Source organism: Triplophysa rosa, linkage group LG2 (assembly GCF_024868665.1).
Source record: "Triplophysa rosa linkage group LG2, Trosa_1v2, whole genome shotgun sequence".
Taxonomy (NCBI): domain Eukaryota; kingdom Metazoa; phylum Chordata; class Actinopteri; order Cypriniformes; family Nemacheilidae; genus Triplophysa; species Triplophysa rosa.
Window position 1 is genome coordinate 8169467 of NC_079891.1, and position 17710 is coordinate 8187176.

General features: G+C 35.9%; 2 protein-coding genes across 3 annotated transcripts; one reads left to right on the forward strand and one right to left on the reverse strand.

The window, feature by feature from the left end:
• Positions 1-564: 564 nt before the first annotated feature.
• LOC130551415 (mitochondrial fission 1 protein-like) lies at positions 565-8298 on the forward strand. The gene is made up of 5 exons (XM_057329009.1): positions 565-659; positions 841-973; positions 7045-7121; positions 7216-7321; positions 7496-8298. Exons 1-5 carry the CDS (start codon positions 615-617, stop codon positions 7591-7593), a joined length of 459 nt encoding a protein of 152 aa, XP_057184992.1. The 5' UTR covers positions 565-614; the 3' UTR covers positions 7594-8298.
• A 3846-nt stretch (positions 8299-12144) lies between these two features.
• On the reverse strand, positions 12145-16672 carry LOC130551381 (uncharacterized). Of its 2 annotated transcripts, none has more exons than XM_057328951.1 (6): positions 16330-16672; positions 16152-16239; positions 15894-16046; positions 13480-13639; positions 12918-12997; positions 12145-12836 (listed from the first exon to the last, which is right to left on the reverse strand). In XM_057328951.1, the coding sequence occupies exons 1-6, from the start codon at positions 16605-16607 to the stop codon at positions 12546-12548; spliced, it is 1050 nt and encodes a 349-aa protein (XP_057184934.1). In that variant the 5' UTR covers positions 16608-16672; the 3' UTR covers positions 12145-12545. The 2 variants fall into 2 exon arrangements, with proteins under 2 accessions (XP_057184934.1, XP_057184935.1); XM_057328952.1 differs by having other exon boundaries at positions 12146-12836; positions 16157-16239.
• Positions 16673-17710: the final 1038 nt, after the last annotated feature.

Genomic DNA, 17710 nt, shown 5'->3' on the forward strand with positions numbered 1-17710 from the left:
ATTTGTGACTTCCTGACTGTTGCTGATTTTTTTAAGTTTTTAAGCTGGATGAAACGCTTTATAATTTGTTTCCACAAACTTGATTTTGATTTGTGTCGTTACGCACAGACTCACACGCTTTCATTTAAAGCAACTTACAAAGTCTTAACAGTCGTTAGAGAAATAACAGCTTGAAGAGGGACAGACGAAATATAGGAGAGTTTTTAATAAGAATTTTTTAGAATAATTTTTTAGAGTAATGAGATCGGATTGAAGTGAAGAATGAACGGGAAGTATTGCGTGTACATTTGTGACGAACAAGTAGGTGTCGCTCGCTCTGATTAACGCAGTGTTTTGGATCGGCTGTAAACGTGTACAATCAGAGAGAGTGGAGGTATGACTTTTACCTGATTGGTTTTTAAATGTTATTCGTTGCTTTGCGCCAATCACAAACACAATGTAACCGATTTGAGTCAATGACAACATTAAAAATTACGGAGTCGACGAGTCGATTCCTGTCTTGGAGTCGATTCCGATTTTAGGGACATTAAGAGTTGAGGAATCGACTCTTTTGGAGTCGACTCCCCATCCCTAACTGGAGCATCCGGTGTAAACACAACATTATTTCCGGTATCATGGAAGCGGTGGTGGGTGATGTTGTCGCTCCAGAGGATCTCGAGGTAAATTGTAGGCTTTGAACTTGTATGTGTGAATTTTTTCTCTTAAAACGTAAAATACATTTGTGAAAACTTCTCCGATTGAGACGTGTTATTTGTGTACAGTACGTCCGCGTGTTTCAGTGCGATGATGATCATATGGTTGCTGTTCGGGGTGTCAACATTTTATTATTTTCACTTCTAGAAATTCGAGAAGAAGTATAAAGCAGAGCTGTCCAAGGGCTCTGTGTCGAAAGACACGCAGTTCGAGTATGCGTGGTGTCTGATCAGAAGCAAACAGTCGGATGACATTAAGAAGGGGATAGTGCTGCTTGATGGTAACTACACACTAATATTTGACACTATTGCTTGACCTTTGTGCTTTCATTTGCAAGATTGCATTATTTGTAGTAGATGAGGGGCATCTTATGTTAACTTAAGAATAACATGTGTGTGCATAATTATTATGCTAGTATTCTGATCATATTTTTGTTTCAGACACATTTCACCAATTCATAACCATCAGCCTTAACTACTATTAATTGTGTATATACTAGTTATAAGTGATATATAAGCGTTAACAAAGGCTGAAAGTGAAAAATTCGTTATATTCCGGCGTGCAGCAGTATGCCTATTACAGATATAATGAGTCAAAAGACATTTAATTCACACTGAGAAGTCAAAAAATTGTAAATGCCCATTATCAGAATGCAATACTAGAAATTACAATGGGGTAGCAAAATGCTCATTGAGTCAGCAGTCAGACAAAGACAGGTAAAGGAAAGATGAAGAGTTTGGTTCCAAAATGAGATAACTCCGTTTGAATTTTTTTCAAAAATCATGTTTTTATTATGTTAGTTAGCTGTATTTTTTAGTTATTATGGCTCAAATCAAAACAAGCCAACTGTAGTTTGATTGAAATTAATTGCAATGCACAATAAAAAACATGATTTTTGAAAAAAAAGTTATCTCATTTTGGAACCAAACTCTTCAGATACAGTATACCTGCAAAAGAATAAAGAATTAAAGTGAAGAATAAAGTGTGAAATCATAAGGAAGCCTTTAGTCTCCAGTGCCACCATTTTTTCATAACCGCAACCTACCTGGGCCAGGTTTCCCGATAACGATGGATTTTAGCACTTAAGAGCGTTTTCTACGAGCCACTTTGAGAACGTTCGTCATCGTTTCACGTGTGTTTCCCAAAAATGCACTTAACAGACTGTACATAGCAGTGCTTTAATTGCTACTTACGAGTCGCTATCCGTTTGTCATGTGCTGAAATGTCACCTTATACAATGGCTCGTTTTTGTAGCACGAGCTTGTTTTCAGAATGTTTAGGCAAATTATTTTCACCCAATGTGCATGTTGTAGGTGAATGTTGTTTAATTTTGTTTAACATATTTTTTGTGCAACTTGTAATACCTTTTCTATGTGTAGATAGGACTTATCTGCTGTAATTGTGCAATGTATTTAGCAGGTTCTAGGGAAAATCATAAGAAAAAAAATGCTGTATGCATTTGTTGACCCACATTTTATTACACTTTTGGGTGGTGTGGAGGTGGCAATTTCAAGTTAAGTTTTTATTAGGGCCTACTGTATGTATTATTTAGATTTCTAGCTCTAAACAAAATGTTTATTGTACATTTTGTACATATTGTACACACATACATTACCAGCACTTTATTAATAATAACTTCATTATTATAACTTCAATAACTGTATTTTTTATTAATTTAGTTAAGTAATTTAAAATGTTTTAAACAAAAAAACAAACAAAAAAAAACATGTCACATTTAGGCGTGTTTAAGCGCAATTCTCCGGTTGTCCTGCAGGTGACCTCATAAATCTGTCTTCTTACGATTCACTTAGGGCTTTACGGTTACTCCAGAGCACTCGTAGATCTACGATGATTTTCAAGTGGTACTTTAGTTATGACGCTTTTGTGAAGCAGACCGTCATATTAAGATCACTCGTACGATCGTTTGTACGATCAATTTAGGCTTACGATGCTTTTGGGGAAACCCAGCCCTGGAGTCTCCAGAAGTACAATGTTCTCATCTTCTCTGAGATTTTTGCTAAAGATGTGACATGTGAAGCAACATACAAACACATAAACATATAACACACCTATGTGCATTAGGCAAGGGTGAACTGTGTGTATACATTTTTTTTTTTCAAAATTTACTTATATGTAATACTTTATTTATATGTATGTGGGTCAAAGACGTTAAGATGTCCCCATCTAAATATATTTACAAAAGTGATTTCATGGCCATAGAAAGCACATTAAATGTACAAACCCGATTCCAAAAAAGTTGGGACACTGTACAAATTGTGAATAAAAAAGGAATGCAATAATTTACGAATCTCATAAACTTCTATTTTATTCACAATAGAATATAGATAACATATCAAATGTTGAAAGTGAGACATTTTGAAATGTCATGCCAAATATTGGCTCATTTTGGATTTCATGAGAGCTACACATTCCAAAAAAGTTGGGACAGGTAGCAATAAGAGGCCGGAAAAGTTAAATGTACATATAAGGAACAGCTGGAGGACCAATTTGTAACTTATTAGGTCAATTGGCAACATGATTGGGTATAAAAAGAGCCTCTCAGAGTGGCAGTGTCTCTCAGAAGTCAAGATGGGCAGAGGATCACCAATTCCCCCAATGCTGCGGCAAAAAATAGTGGAGCAATATCAGAAAGGAGTTTCTCAGAGAAAAATTGCAAAGAGTTTGAAGTTATCATCATCTACAGTGCATAATATCATCCAAAGATTCAGAGAATCTGGAACAATCTCTGTGCGTAAGGGTCAAGGCCGGAAAACCATACTGGATGCCCGTGATCTTCTGGCCCTTAGACGGCACTGCATCACATACAGGAATGCTACTGTAATGGAAATCACAACATGGGCTCAGGAATACTTCCAGAAAACATTGTCTGTGATCACAATCCACCGTGCCATTCGCCGTTGCCGGCTAAAACTCTATAGGTCATAAAAGAAGCCATATCTAAACATGATCCAGAAGCGCAGGCGTTTTCTCTGGGCCAAGGTTCATTTAAAATGGACTGTGGCAAAGTGGAAAACTGTTCTGTGGTCAGACGAATCAATATTTGAAGTTCTTTTTGGAAAACTGGGACGCCATGTCATCCGGACTAAAGAGGACAAGGACAACCCAAGTTGTTATCAGCGCTCAGTTCAGAAGCCTGCATCTCTGATGGTATGGGGTTGCATGAGTGCGTGTGGCATGGGCAGCTTACACATCTGGAAAGGCACCATCAATGCTGAAAGGTATATCCAAGTTCTAGAACAACATATGCTCCCATCCAGACGTCGTCTCTTTCAGGGAAGACCTTGCATTTTCCAACATGACAATGCCAGACCACATACTGCATCAATTACAACATCATGGCTGCGTAGAAGAAGGATCCGGGTACTGAAATGGCCAGCCTGCAGTCCAGATCTTTCACCCATAGAAAACATTTGGCGCATCATAAAGAGGAAGATGCGACAAAGAAGACCTAAGACAGTCGAGCAACTAGAAGCCTGTATTAGACAAGAATGGGACAACATTCCTATTCCTAAACTTTAGCAACTTGTCTCCTCAGTCCCCAGACGTTTGCAGACTGTTATAAAAAGAAGAGGGGATGCCACACAGTGGTAAACATGGCCTTGTCCCAACTTTTTTGAGATGTGTTGATGCCATGAAATTTAAAATCAACTTATTTTTCCCTTAAAATGATACATTCTCTCAGTTTAAACATTTGATATGTCATCTATGTTGTATTCAGAATAAAATATTGAAATTTGAAACTTCCACATCATTGCATTCTGTTTTTATTCACAATTTGTACAGTGTCCCAACTTTTTTGGAATCGGGTTTGTAAGTAAAATGTCTACTTTATGGTTCAACTAAGTTTTGTCATTCAGTGTAACACAATATTTATGTACAGATTCAAACAACATGCTCGTTCTGACTTATACATATTAAAATATATAAACGAATAAGTGAGCATATTACATTTTTTTGTGCTTTAATTGACAAATGGGCAAAACCTAGGATAGTGGCAAATTAAAAAAAATGTAAAATTACAACTAATTAGCATTTGGGGTGAAAGTAATTTTGACGCGACACGACAAAAGACAAAACCCATTATAATTTTAAATGTTGTCCACAATGTTGTAGAACAAGCAGGTTGTCATGTCGCATCACGCCTGTCACGTCCGGTGTAGACACGTTGTTAGTCTTGTAATATGTCATAAATAGATTTTTGTTGTAAATATGCCTGACAAGATTGTTACACTGAATGACATTTTAGTAGGTGTCTTCTGTAAATCAGGGAAAAATGTATGATATTTATTTTTTGCTCAGAAAAACAAAAATGCAATTAAATTAAACAGAAAACTTTTACATTTTTTAAACAACAACAATTTAAATCAATATTACACGTATTGTTGTTATGCTTAAACTCTTTTTCTTCTTTGTGTTCACCCATTGTGAACATTTTTGTTTCATTCTGTGAACTAGCAACAATATTTCTCTCAAATACCAGAAAACGTGCTCTGTATTTTTTCAGACCTCAATTAACTCAATACAGACCTCAAGTTCATATTCACTTTTAAGCAATACAACAATCATATTTGTATAGGAAATATTTTAATTTATTAATATTTGTGTAGGGAAGGTGCAAAAATATTTTTTTCTATGTGATTTATTCGATTTATTATTTCTAATATTTTAATACATTATCTATTACCTGTTGCTGGCCTATTGGGTTTCCTTGCTTGTTGCTTGATGTATGTTGTCAAAAATGTCAATGTTTATTTCATTTTTCTAGCTATAATCTTGTGCAACTGATCAAAAGCTTGTTGGTGGCCAATAATGTAGGGCATGTTATTTAAAAAAGATGCCCCAATAAATATCCCAGTCTCTCCTGTGTCCAAAAACTGTCATGAATCTTTATAGGTATCTAAATATGAAAATAGATGTCCGTTTATAACTGATTAGAAAAGCTTCTGTAAGAACCTTCAGATCACACCTTGTTTGTTTATTTTTTAAGACATTTGGTGTTTTTTGCAGTTTATATGGCACTTTAGTGTTTACTGTACCCCGAATGTCTAAAGAGGTATATCAACCAAATGCAGGAAAGCTATCAAAACTCACATATTTAGCAGTACAGTATTTGAGCAGTGAGATTCGATTACTTAATTGTGTCATTTTAATGCTTTTTTCATGGAGTGGTTACACGATTATGCTCTCCACCTTTAAATCAGGCCATCCAAGATCACAAGACATGCCATGTTATTGTATCACCACTGTGAATCATTTGTAGTAATTCGGATAAGTCTATAAACAAGTCTATAAACATTTGACATGGGTGAAACCGCTTTATTGTTGCCTTTGATGTCACATTGAGTCAGACTTCCTGTCTGTGGTACTTCAATATCTTATCTTGTCACTCAGTAGCTTCTTTCCAGGTGGGATATTTAGTCCCATCATAATATTAAAGGGATAGTTCACCCAAAAATGAAAACTCTGTCGTCATTTACTCACCCTCTAGTTGTTCCAAACCTGCAAATTTCTTTGTTCTACTGAACGTAAACGAAGAAATTTGGAAGAATGTCAGTAAGCAAACAGATCTCATCCCCCATTGACTCCCATAATATTTATTTTCCCTACTATGGCAGTAAATGGGGGATGAGATCTGTTTGCTTATTGACATGAATTATCCCTTCAACATTTGCTTGACTACTTTTGAGTATTATGCCTGTGAATCTATAGTGCCACCAAAAAATGAATTGTAAGCTTGAGTTAAGAGGCTGGAAATACAAAAGAAAAAACGTTTACGTTGCATTGCACACAAAATCAAACATCTTGAGCTGTGCACTTAAGTTCCATCTGAGTCACTAAACCATGTCATAATTTTCATTTGTGTAAACTTTTAAATAAACCAAGTATTTAAGTATTTTTTGTGTCGTAGTGATCAGTTTGGGGGTAATACGAGGTGCATTCTCTTGCATCAAAAAGATCACTCTGTTGTAAATACGTCATTAAACATTACTCACAACACTGGCTTACTTTGACTGAACAGTTGTTAAAAATGTATATCTTGCATTGCCTCGTGTTATCTTTATACTAGATGAAAGGCTTCATATCTGATCTTATCTGAAATAAGGGATAATAAATTTTATTGTTTGACACAAATCCAGATGCCCACTGACTTGAATGAGAATAGATATTGTCATGGCGTGTGCGTGTAATGTGAATTACAGTGAATGGTAGAAGCAAACTAAGTTCTGCTTTTAAACAGATATTTCAAACTTACTGTAACATCAATCTGTTTATGAATGCCATTTTGTTATGTCTGGAAATCTAAATGCTGAAATACTTTGTTTCTGCCAGAGCTTGTTCATAAGGGCACCAAGAATGACCAGAGGGATTATCTGTTTTACCTCGCTGTTGGAAACTACAAGCTAAAGGTAGTTAACAAAGCTTTAATGTGTTTACATATTGTGATACTCATAGTTCAAATGACACTTCTATGCTCATTCCTCTATATTACACCATCAACAGGAGTATGAGAGAGCTCTGAAATATATCAGGACTTTACTGAAGAATGAACCAGGAAACTCGCAAGCTTTAGAACTGGAAAAACTTATCGACAAAGCCATGAGGAAAGGTGAGTGTGAATTTAGGCTGAAAGTGGCATATTCCTGGATCAATATTGTTGGTCATAAAACAGCCTTTCTATTGTAGGATGGGGTCAGGGATCCTCCAGGACCAACAAACAAACTTATTATTGATTTCTATTGTACAGTGTCCTAAACATGCTCTCTTCTGTTATGTTTTGTAGATGGACTGGTTGGCATGGCAATTGTTGGTGGGATAGGTCTGGGATTGGCTGGTCTGGCTGGTCTGATTGGTGTAGCTGTGGCTAAGAAGTCTGCCTGAGGGGATGAGCAGAAATGATGCAGGTCTACATTCTGATGTTGGGTTTGAAATGGATGCCTTCTAAATTCAAGTCAGTCAGTATTACACTGACCAGTTAACCGTCTGATGCCTTATAGCGTTTCCATGGTTTCTCCATGTCCTCAAGATAACAGCAGTCCCTTTTAAACAAAATGTTCAAGCTTTATGTTAATCAGAGCGACACTTCTTCACATTACTGTTATGAAAAAAATCCAGAAATAATACATGTTATTTCTTTCACATGAAGTGTTTTTCTAATTAAATGAGGATCTCATTAAGGCCAAGTAAAATGGAGAAATGTCTGTTTGATGTTTCGTTCACATGTTAAAACTGTGTTCCTTAGCAAAATGACTTATTTCTGTAACTTTAAAACCCCCATTATTATGCCTATTTTTGTTTGTATTTTACTTGTATTTGTGTCCTGAAATGTTTTTGTTAGTCAAAAGTAAGCCAATGTACATCCATAACAGATCTCTTCTAATGCCACTTTGTTCACAACGCTGAGATTGAAATGTTTTGAAATGTTGTAATTCTTACACTGAAGTCCAAAGAAAAGAATTTGTCAACAAGTGTATCCTATTGCACAGATATGATCTGATTGTCTTGTGTTTATGTACTACTAGTTTATTTCAACAATGCATATTGCCAACATTTAAACACAAGCAGCAAATAAAAAGATTAACTCTATAATACTGTCCCAGTTTGATTACTTTTCAAGCTTGATGTAAATTTGAGTAAGAAATATATGGAAAATATTTTAAAAAGGAAAGTGTATACCTCCAGTGTCTATGATCTTCTGTTCTCTATAGATCTGGAACCTCCTTCAATTTCATTTAATGGGATTTTATGCCTAGAGAAAGTTATTCTCAATTACAAAAGTACAACTTGTTCAACAAGCCACGTGATTTAAGATATCATTCATGTCCGTAGCACAAATGGAGAGGAATTTCAAATATATCAGAGTTTATTTAAATCGGTTGGTGAATTGTGTATATCATGAGAGACAAATTCAAAATGTTACAGTGTTCTTAAAAATCTTGCTTCAGTTCAATGCAGGGTGAGTATAATCCATGTTTATTATCTGGCATATGTGTAGTGTTTCAGGTTTTGCCTTTGGACCTTAAAAATACATTAAAAACAGTGAAGACCCAAAATGAACCTTTAATCTCAGGACTCTTCTGCCATTTTGTGCACAAATTATTCAAAGGTGTTGTCCTTTTTATTGCTGTCCATTGCTTTTTTTTTGTTATTTTGTACTTGGCTGTCCTTTGCTTAAACTAAGATGTGTATTTTTCTTTGGAAACCACAGTTAGGAAAGCTGATGGTAAACAATTTAAGAGGTGAGGACAGTCACCAAGGAAACGTCTACCTCTTTTCAGGAATTGAACGCAGACAGGGTTGAAGTTCCAGTGAGTGTTGGGTTTTATTGCAGTGGCTCTGCCAAGTTTGTGCTGAACAGAACTTTTTTATTGTCAGGCTGGTCACACTCTGCTGAATAAATGGACTTGGGGACACCATAAAAGATGCCAAAAATTGGTTTTGACAGAATTGCGTGGAAGATTTTCAGTTTGAGTGTTTTTTCAGTTTTTTTATAAATAGTGTTAGGTGTTATTAGTAAGTAGGCCAAAGGTGAGAGATTAAAGATTGCAGTATCTTAAAGGTGCACTCAGTAATTTTTCCTTATTAATTTATTGATTTACATTAATAACTTTTGAGAAATAATATGATTTCCACTCTCATGTGAAAAGAACTCTAGATGCATTTTTATTCGATATGGGAGCTATGTCATACAATTGGCCGAGTTAATGTTATTTATATTATGAAGTAAATGTATCAAGTAAGTCCTGCAGGCACTTTATAATACATAAAATAATACAAGCAAACCATACAAGATCCCAAAGGCAGTATGATAACTACAGAAATGACATACCATGGCGCGATCCATCTAAACCGAATGATAATGAGTAAAAAATTTAAATGTCCAGACGTGCTGTTTCTCATTCACATTCTCTTCCAACTTGTCACATACTGATGTATGGTCAATATCGGCATCACTTTTTAAAGCACAGGGTACACCCTTAGCGTCATTTTTCGATGTGAGGGGTACTCCGTTGCTTTCAATAAAAATAAAAAAACATTTAATAACACTGACACAATGGGCATACAAATTTCATGTCATATATTTCATATATAGTTGGGCATCATTTTGCAATGTTGACATTTTTAATTTACATTGGCAGTAGAGTGACTTTCCTAACCCATGAAAGCCAAGGTGATAGCCAGAATAGAGTTGGGTCTAAAAAACAAACGTCTTTTTCTCCTCCCTGTTAAAAGTTGATAACATTTAATTTGCTGACTATGCAAAACACAGCCTTTCATCATTTAATCACCCCTGTACAGCTTAATTTTCAAACTCCTTAATCACATGATAAACACAGTTGATTATCAGTAATTTATTGTGCGTCAATACTATTAAGTTGAGTTTTTATTATACTTTGTATGAACCCGCTGAACTTGCTGAAAGATAAAAAAAATGAGATTAGACATCGCATCAAAGTGACATTTGGATCAATTATGTATTAATTTGTGTTTGTTTATTAAATTACTGACTGAATTATATATCAAAGATAATCTAAGTTTAAATAACAGTTAAATGTTATGTACACTCTTAAAAGAAATGGTTCTATTTAGAACCAGAAATGGTTCCATCACCTGTACAGTGAGGGAAATAAGTATTTGATCCCCTGCTGATTTTGTAAGTTTGCCTACTTACAAACAAATGAAGGGTCTATAATTTTTATGGTGGGTTTATTTTAACTGATAGACACAGAATATTAAAAAAAATCAGGGGAAAAAAATGTTATATAAAGGTTATAAATTGATTTGCATTTCAGTCAGTGAAATAAGTATTTGATCCCCAAGCAAAACATAACTTTGTACTTTGTGGAGAAACCCTTGTTGGCAAGCACAGAGGTCAGACATTTCTGATAGTTGGTCACCAGGTTTGCACATGTGTCCGGATACATTTAGTCCACTCCTCTGTCAATCTTTAAGGTTTCTTGGCTGTCGCTCAGCAAATTGGAGTTTTAGCCTCCTTCACAGAGGTTCTATAGGACTAGGGTCTAGAGACTGGCTAGGACATTTAATGTGCTTCTCCTTAAGCCACTATTTGGTTGTCTTGGCAATATGTTTTGCGTCTTTGTCATGTTAAAGGCTCATCCATGACCCATCTTCAGTGACCTAGTTAAGGGGAGGAGGTTCTCGTCCAAGATTTTACGGTACATGGGCCCGTCCCTCAGCCCCTCAATGCGGTGAAGTCATCCTGTATACCTGTAGCAGAGAAAAAGCCCTAAAGCAGAATGTTTCCAACACTGTGCTTCTCTGTAGACATGATGTTCTTGGGCTCATAGTCAGCATTTCTCTCCCTCCAAACACAGGAGTCCATTTTGGTCTCACAGCAGTGCCAGCACTTTCGCCAAAGCCTTTTCTGAATCATTTTTATGTTCATTGTCAAACTTAAGACGAGCCAGGCGGGCCTTCTTGGGCAGGAGGACCTTGCGGGTGCTTCAGGATTTCAGTCTACTGTGGCATAGCGTGTTACCAATGTGTTACCAATGTTTTGCTTGCTAACTGTGTTCCCAACTGTCTTGAAATCATTAACAGGCTTCTTCCGTGTAGTTCTGGGCTGATCTTTAACATTTCTCATGATCATCTTTACCCCATTGGGGAAATATTGCAGGGAGCTCCAGAACAAGGGCATTTGATAGTTATTTTGTATATCTTCTATTTCCAAATAATCACACCAACAGTTGTCTCCTTCTCACCAAGCTTCTGTCTGTAGCCTATTCAAGGTTTGTGCAGGTCTCCAATCTTGTCGCTGACATCCTTTAAAACCTATTTGGTCTGGACCATGGTGTTGGAGAGGTTGAACTGGAAGATACAGATTCTGTTGGCAGGCATCTTTTATATACATAACAAGCTGATTTAGGAGTACTTTCTTAAAGTGACAGGACTAATCTGTGGTCCATATAGGCACATAACCAATCTGTGGAGCCAGAATTCTTGCTAGTTGGTAGGGGATCAAATACTTATTTCACTGACTGAAATGCAAATCAATTTATAACCTTTATATAACATTTTTTTCCCCTGATTTTTTTAAATATTCTGTGTCTATCAGTTAAAATAAACCCACCATAAAAATTATAGACCCTTCATTTGTTTGTAAGTAGGCAAACTTACAAAATCAGCAGGGGATCAAATACTTATTTCCCTCACTGTATATGGAACCCCAAAATGGTTCTATATTGAACCAACTTAATGGGTTCAATAAAAAGAACCCCAAATGGTTCGTTGAATCCAAGTTAAATGGTTCTTTATAGAACCATTAAAGGTTCTTTATTATTATTAGTTATTTATTATTGATAAGAAATTATAGCCAATCCAGACAATTCAAAAAGTTTATATTTATTCATTTTATTATGCCAAAATATTGCAAAAAATATAAATATAATTTAAAATCACATCTCTGTACTCTGTATTAGACAGCAAAACTTTAAATTATTTTACATTTAAAATGTTTCATTACATTCAACCATTTAGTTTTAATAATTTCTATTAAGCACTTTCACATTTTAATAAACATACGCATAAGCTTGTTTTTGCACTGCATGTACATAAACATTAACACATTTTAAAATTGCATCTCTGTATTAAACAGCTAAACTTTACACTTTAATTACATTGCATTCAACCATTTTGTTAAAATTATTTCCATTAAGCATTTTCACTTTTTTTATAAACATACATAAGCTTGTTTAAGTACTGTATGTACATATACAGTACTTAACTTTATGTATCTCTGAAATGAGGAAAAGAATCACAATGCAGATAAAAATTCATGAACAATTAAAACATCTATCAAATAGCACTACAATTTACACAAGTTGATTGTACATTTTTAGTACAGGTGTTGGTGTTCTTGTGTCATGACGAGACTTAAGTTTGAGCAAATATTTTTGAATAAAAGTCATTGTGTTCTTAATGGCAACTGGGTATTGAACATTGAAAAGAAAATAGACCGCAAACAGGCATTCCACAGCCTGTTTCATGTTAATGTCTGCCTCTCTTATGATGTTCACTTTGTCCATTATAATGCTGACACTTTCAGCTTTGAGGGGATCAGGAGAGCCGTTAAACACTATGGTTGGTGTAGGACCTTTGGGTTCCTGTAAAACAAACATGAACCGTTCCTTTATTTAAAGTCAAGTGACTCAAATGTAAATAAAACTACAGAAGACTATACTTACACTATTTACACTGTAGAGGAAGCTGACGTTTTCTTTAAATAATGCTGGCAATAAAATGAGTGCAGCATTCCTAACAAGACCTACAAACAGATACAAATTATTGTACATTAGGTACAGAAATCAACTAAAGGGATAGTTTACTCAAAAATGAAAATTCATTCACTCACTCTCTTGTCATTTCAAACCTATATGGTTTTCTTTCTTCAGCAGAACACAAAAATATATATATTTTTAAGAACGTTGGTAACTGAACAACGCTCATAGCCATTTACTTCTTTTGGACACAAAACCAATGCAGGTCAATGGGCACCATCGTTGTTCAGTTTCCAGCCTTTTTCTAAATATCTTCTGTTGTGTTCTGGTGAAGTCATACAGGTTTGAAATGACAAGAGAGTGAGTAAATGATGGCAAAATTTTTCATTTTTGGGTAAACTTATAAAAATAATACTAAAATTATTTCACGTTTTCTCTAATACAATTTATAGGTGCTACAACGTTTACATTGACAGTGCAGATAATGCAACTTTACACTGGGCAAGGAACAAATATATGATGTAGTTACCTTCTGTGGTTTCCTCTTCTGGTCCAATGAGATTGGCATAGAGTTTCCTTTGACTTCCTTCTTTTGCACTCCTGATGATGTTTAGGGCCATTTCATTTAGAGATGTTTCCATGTTCTTCGCCAAGTCTGTTCCAAACCTCATTGTCATTTCATGCAGCATCTTAAACACAAAAAAAATTGTTTACTTCAGGTGCATATATCCAAATTACACACTTTCAGACAAACAAGTTACTTAAAAGTCAGCATGAACTGGAGGCTGCAATTGACTATAGTGATGTATTTTCCGAAACAAAATGTTCAATAAGAAAAATAGTGTGTGTGGTAAAGTAATCAAAATGACTCCAGGCGTTGAATCCCACATGATAAAATAACTTGATTAGAAATAGTGTAGACAGAAAAGAAAGGCCACATTTGGGGTTTTGCATGCAGGCCGGTAAGGTAAGCAGTAATGTTATTTATTTTTATTTATATGAGATTGTGGCTGATAGGTCTACAGTCAGTATGTGTACGAGTTGATTGTGCAGTTGTGTTTAATCATGTGAATTGTTTGCCCATGGAGGTTTATCACAAGTTGATGTTAAGCTGCTGCCGTGTAGCTTGTAGTTTCGTTCAGCAGATTGTGCTTTGGCTATATGCATACATAACATTTATTTATGTGTGTGTTTGTTTTACATGTCTCTTATAATTACACTGGCATCCTTCTTTATTATCGGCAGCAGCTAATTTCGCATTCGCACATAGTTGCCGTTATTTATTAACAAACTTTAAGCGGCTCCGTCCATGGCACAGTCATAACTTCAGTCCTGCCAACAAAAAAATCACACCCCCCCTGTTTAAAATACGTTCCCGCTGCTATGGTCTCAGTGCAACTGGTACAATGGTCTCACTCCCATAACAACAATGTAATGACAAAGTTTTGTAAGAACTTAACAAACTTCCCTCAGTGCTGGAACATTTCTCATTTGGTGACTTTCACCAATCACCTACTGTATGCAGATTAAGTACAGCCCCAGGGATCACAAGACCCAATCACAGCCAAATTCCTAACTCTAAAGAATATTTACATAATGCTTTGTTCTGGTTTAGTATTTAAGGGAAGTTGACAAAAATATCAGGGAATCTGTAGCCAGATCTCCCGCACAAATTCTTGTGTGTCGTCTCTTGCCAGGTATGCAACATTGAACTTCTCTTTGCTTTATTTCTTATGGTTTTCTATTATTTGTTATTGATTTATATTGATTGCCATTGATTATTGAATTGAACATTGAATTGGATTTTGAATTATGCTTCCCTTACCTGGCTAATAAATTGTTATGTTTGAATTCATTCTGTATTGTTCTGAGTTTATAAACTTTAGTAGATCACGCTATATCCTTTGTTACTGCAAATCTACGTTCAGGTTAGTGACGGACTAGAATCCTGTATTAGGTGGAGCATTGGGCACGCCAGCTGAGATTTTAGAGCTCCGGCTAACTACTTGGCAATAGTTTAAGTGTAATTAGACCGTAGGGGCTATCGTTTCCGTTTAGAACAGCACATAGGTTGTCTGACCAATCTAAATAGGGCAAGTCACCAAAACCTCTGGTTATTGTAATATTATTCTAACTAAGTGTACATAGCAAACTATGGCATGATTATGTAAAGCTACCGTCAGAGGAAGTAAGATTGGTCTATTTATCTCTATGGAGTGGTCATGACCTCTGGTTGGAAATAATCATTACTTAATGAAGTTGTCAATAGTCTAAGGGGACTAGATCAAATAATGTTTCAGGAAGTGCTGGTTGGAGACGGCCATCTGAGCATTACTAGTCATAGAAACCTCTGGCAGTGACCAAGACTGGCGAGTTTGTGACCGTGAGATCCGCGTATAACGGCCGGCGCGAGACTCTAAGCGACATTGAGAATCGGATGAAGGAGTGTAATTTAGAATAAAACAGAGGAATCAGACATCCGTCCAAATTTCACAATTATTAATGATAAAAGTTAAATGTAAACTAAATGAGAAGTCGAGATATTATTAAATTGGAGTCAGATAAAATAGAGGTAATTAAGTGAAATGTGCTTTCATGCAAATACTGTTTCACTAAACAAAGGAAGACAAGAACACGTGTGAAGCCTTCGCCACGCCTCTGGATACCGTCATTGGACCAGTGGGTGGTGCTTTACAATATGAATTTCATATCACAGAACAAAATAGTTAATTTTGAAACGTCATTCTGATGTTTCAATCTGATGCATCACTTAAGGGAAACTAAAGCAAATACCTCCTCTGAACAAGCAGAATCATTATATGCCATTATATCAAATGGTTCTCTTCTACATTTTGCATTCTGAAATAATAAAGTCAACACGTGTTTCATGTTAAAGACAAATTTTGTCTGCTTTCGACATTAAATTTATTGAACTGAACTTGCCTTTTGCTGTTGACTAAGTCCCTCAGAGTCTGTTTGTCCGTCACACTTCCTTTTGATCCCATACTTCTCCTTCATTTCCAGGACGATTGATGAACTAACCAAGGGAATCCTTTCTTTTTTAAATTTGTTTCTAAGGCATTCCAACAAGGTATCCTGTAGACATATATTTTCTTGTGAAAAATTTCTTCTGTGTGCGATCTTTCAATGAGCAGTGACCTCAATATTTTCACAGTATTAAAAGAGCAGCAATATGTATACATAACCAGAGGAGCTGCCATCCTTCAAAAATGGAAAGCGGGTTATCAAACTCCCCAGAACATCTCCATAAATTTTATGACTTGGGTACCTATAAATATAATAAAATATATTATTTCACTACCCAACAACCAACAAGTTACAATTGACATTATAAAATACAAGAAATACAATACTGTACCAGGTGTGCTTAGTGATGCTGTCGAACAATGCTTGAACCAGCAATGCACGAATGTGAGACTTGTCTTTCTTCTTAAAGCCTGGATCCTTCCTCTGCAAAGCTGCTTGCAATTCAGGGGGAAAGACAGGCAGGTTGTATACTGCTGGCCAAGGTTGTGCAATAAATGGGTCACATTGTTCTTGTCTGTAAACATGAATACAATGTTGAAGTCTTTTATACAGGATATTCATTTTACTTGCCACAATACAGTCTGTTTGGACTTCAAAACAATGATACATACTGAGTGCAAGATATTTTAGGCACTTCAGTTTCCAGGTTGTTTGAAGAAAAAAAAAATTAAGTTGTTAGCATACATTTTTTTATATTTAACAACAATGTTCAATATTCAACAACACAGACTTACTTTTTTAACTTATTAAGCTCCTTCATAAATGTCACCTGATGTTTCATTACAGGAAAAAGTCTCTCCACCATCCTTTCTGTGAGACCCAGCAGAGTCTCCCCATCAATTTGCTGCTCTGTAAAAAAAAAACAATTATTTTATATTCCAAAAAAGAAATAATTAAAAAATAAGAGATACCACAGACATACAATATATTTACCCAGAAGAGTGCACGCTGTGATATAATGTAATGTACTTAGTATCATCATGCACATATGTGTCAAGAGGATGAAATTCTTTTTCTTCCCCTGGCTGCACCAGAATCCACTCCTTCTGGTCCTCCAATTTGAAAGCATGGTAATGTCTTTCAAATGTTTTTGGTATCCGCAGCTTGCCAAAGATCAACCAAGCACCCCTGAACTGCAAAATCTTCAGAATCTTTATAAAGATTGGGATGTCCTCATCCACAACATCTACAATTAAGTTATCTCCCACACAGTATTTCACGTTGTTGATCATAAGAGCTAAACACACCAAGCCTCTCATCACCCTGAATATCCTCTGCCTCACTTCTTCCAATCACACCTTTCTGTATCTACAGTGGTAATGCTCGAAAAGGTACTGCCCGTTCACCCTCTGTGTAGTTGTTCTGATGCAGGGAATTCAGCGAAGTCAGTTCCCAGCACTGTCTTAACTGGTGCCTCTTCGCAAGGGTGTAGCTGAGATTCTTGAAGTTACATGTGTTGTGGGCTAATCGCTTGAAGTATTGGTGCTTTCCCTCAAATCTCATGCACCACAGCTGTTTCAATGGCCCAAACTTTAGTATCAGTTGTGGATAATTAATGAGGTAGTGTAGTTTCGGAGTGAAAGTTTTAGGGAATACAGACTGGAAGGAGGACAGGAATTCTCCTATCTGAAGACTTAGGAAAGGGATGATTTTCCTTGGTATGTTGGGGGACAAAATCATGTCTCCTATATCCCTACACTTCAGGTAAATGT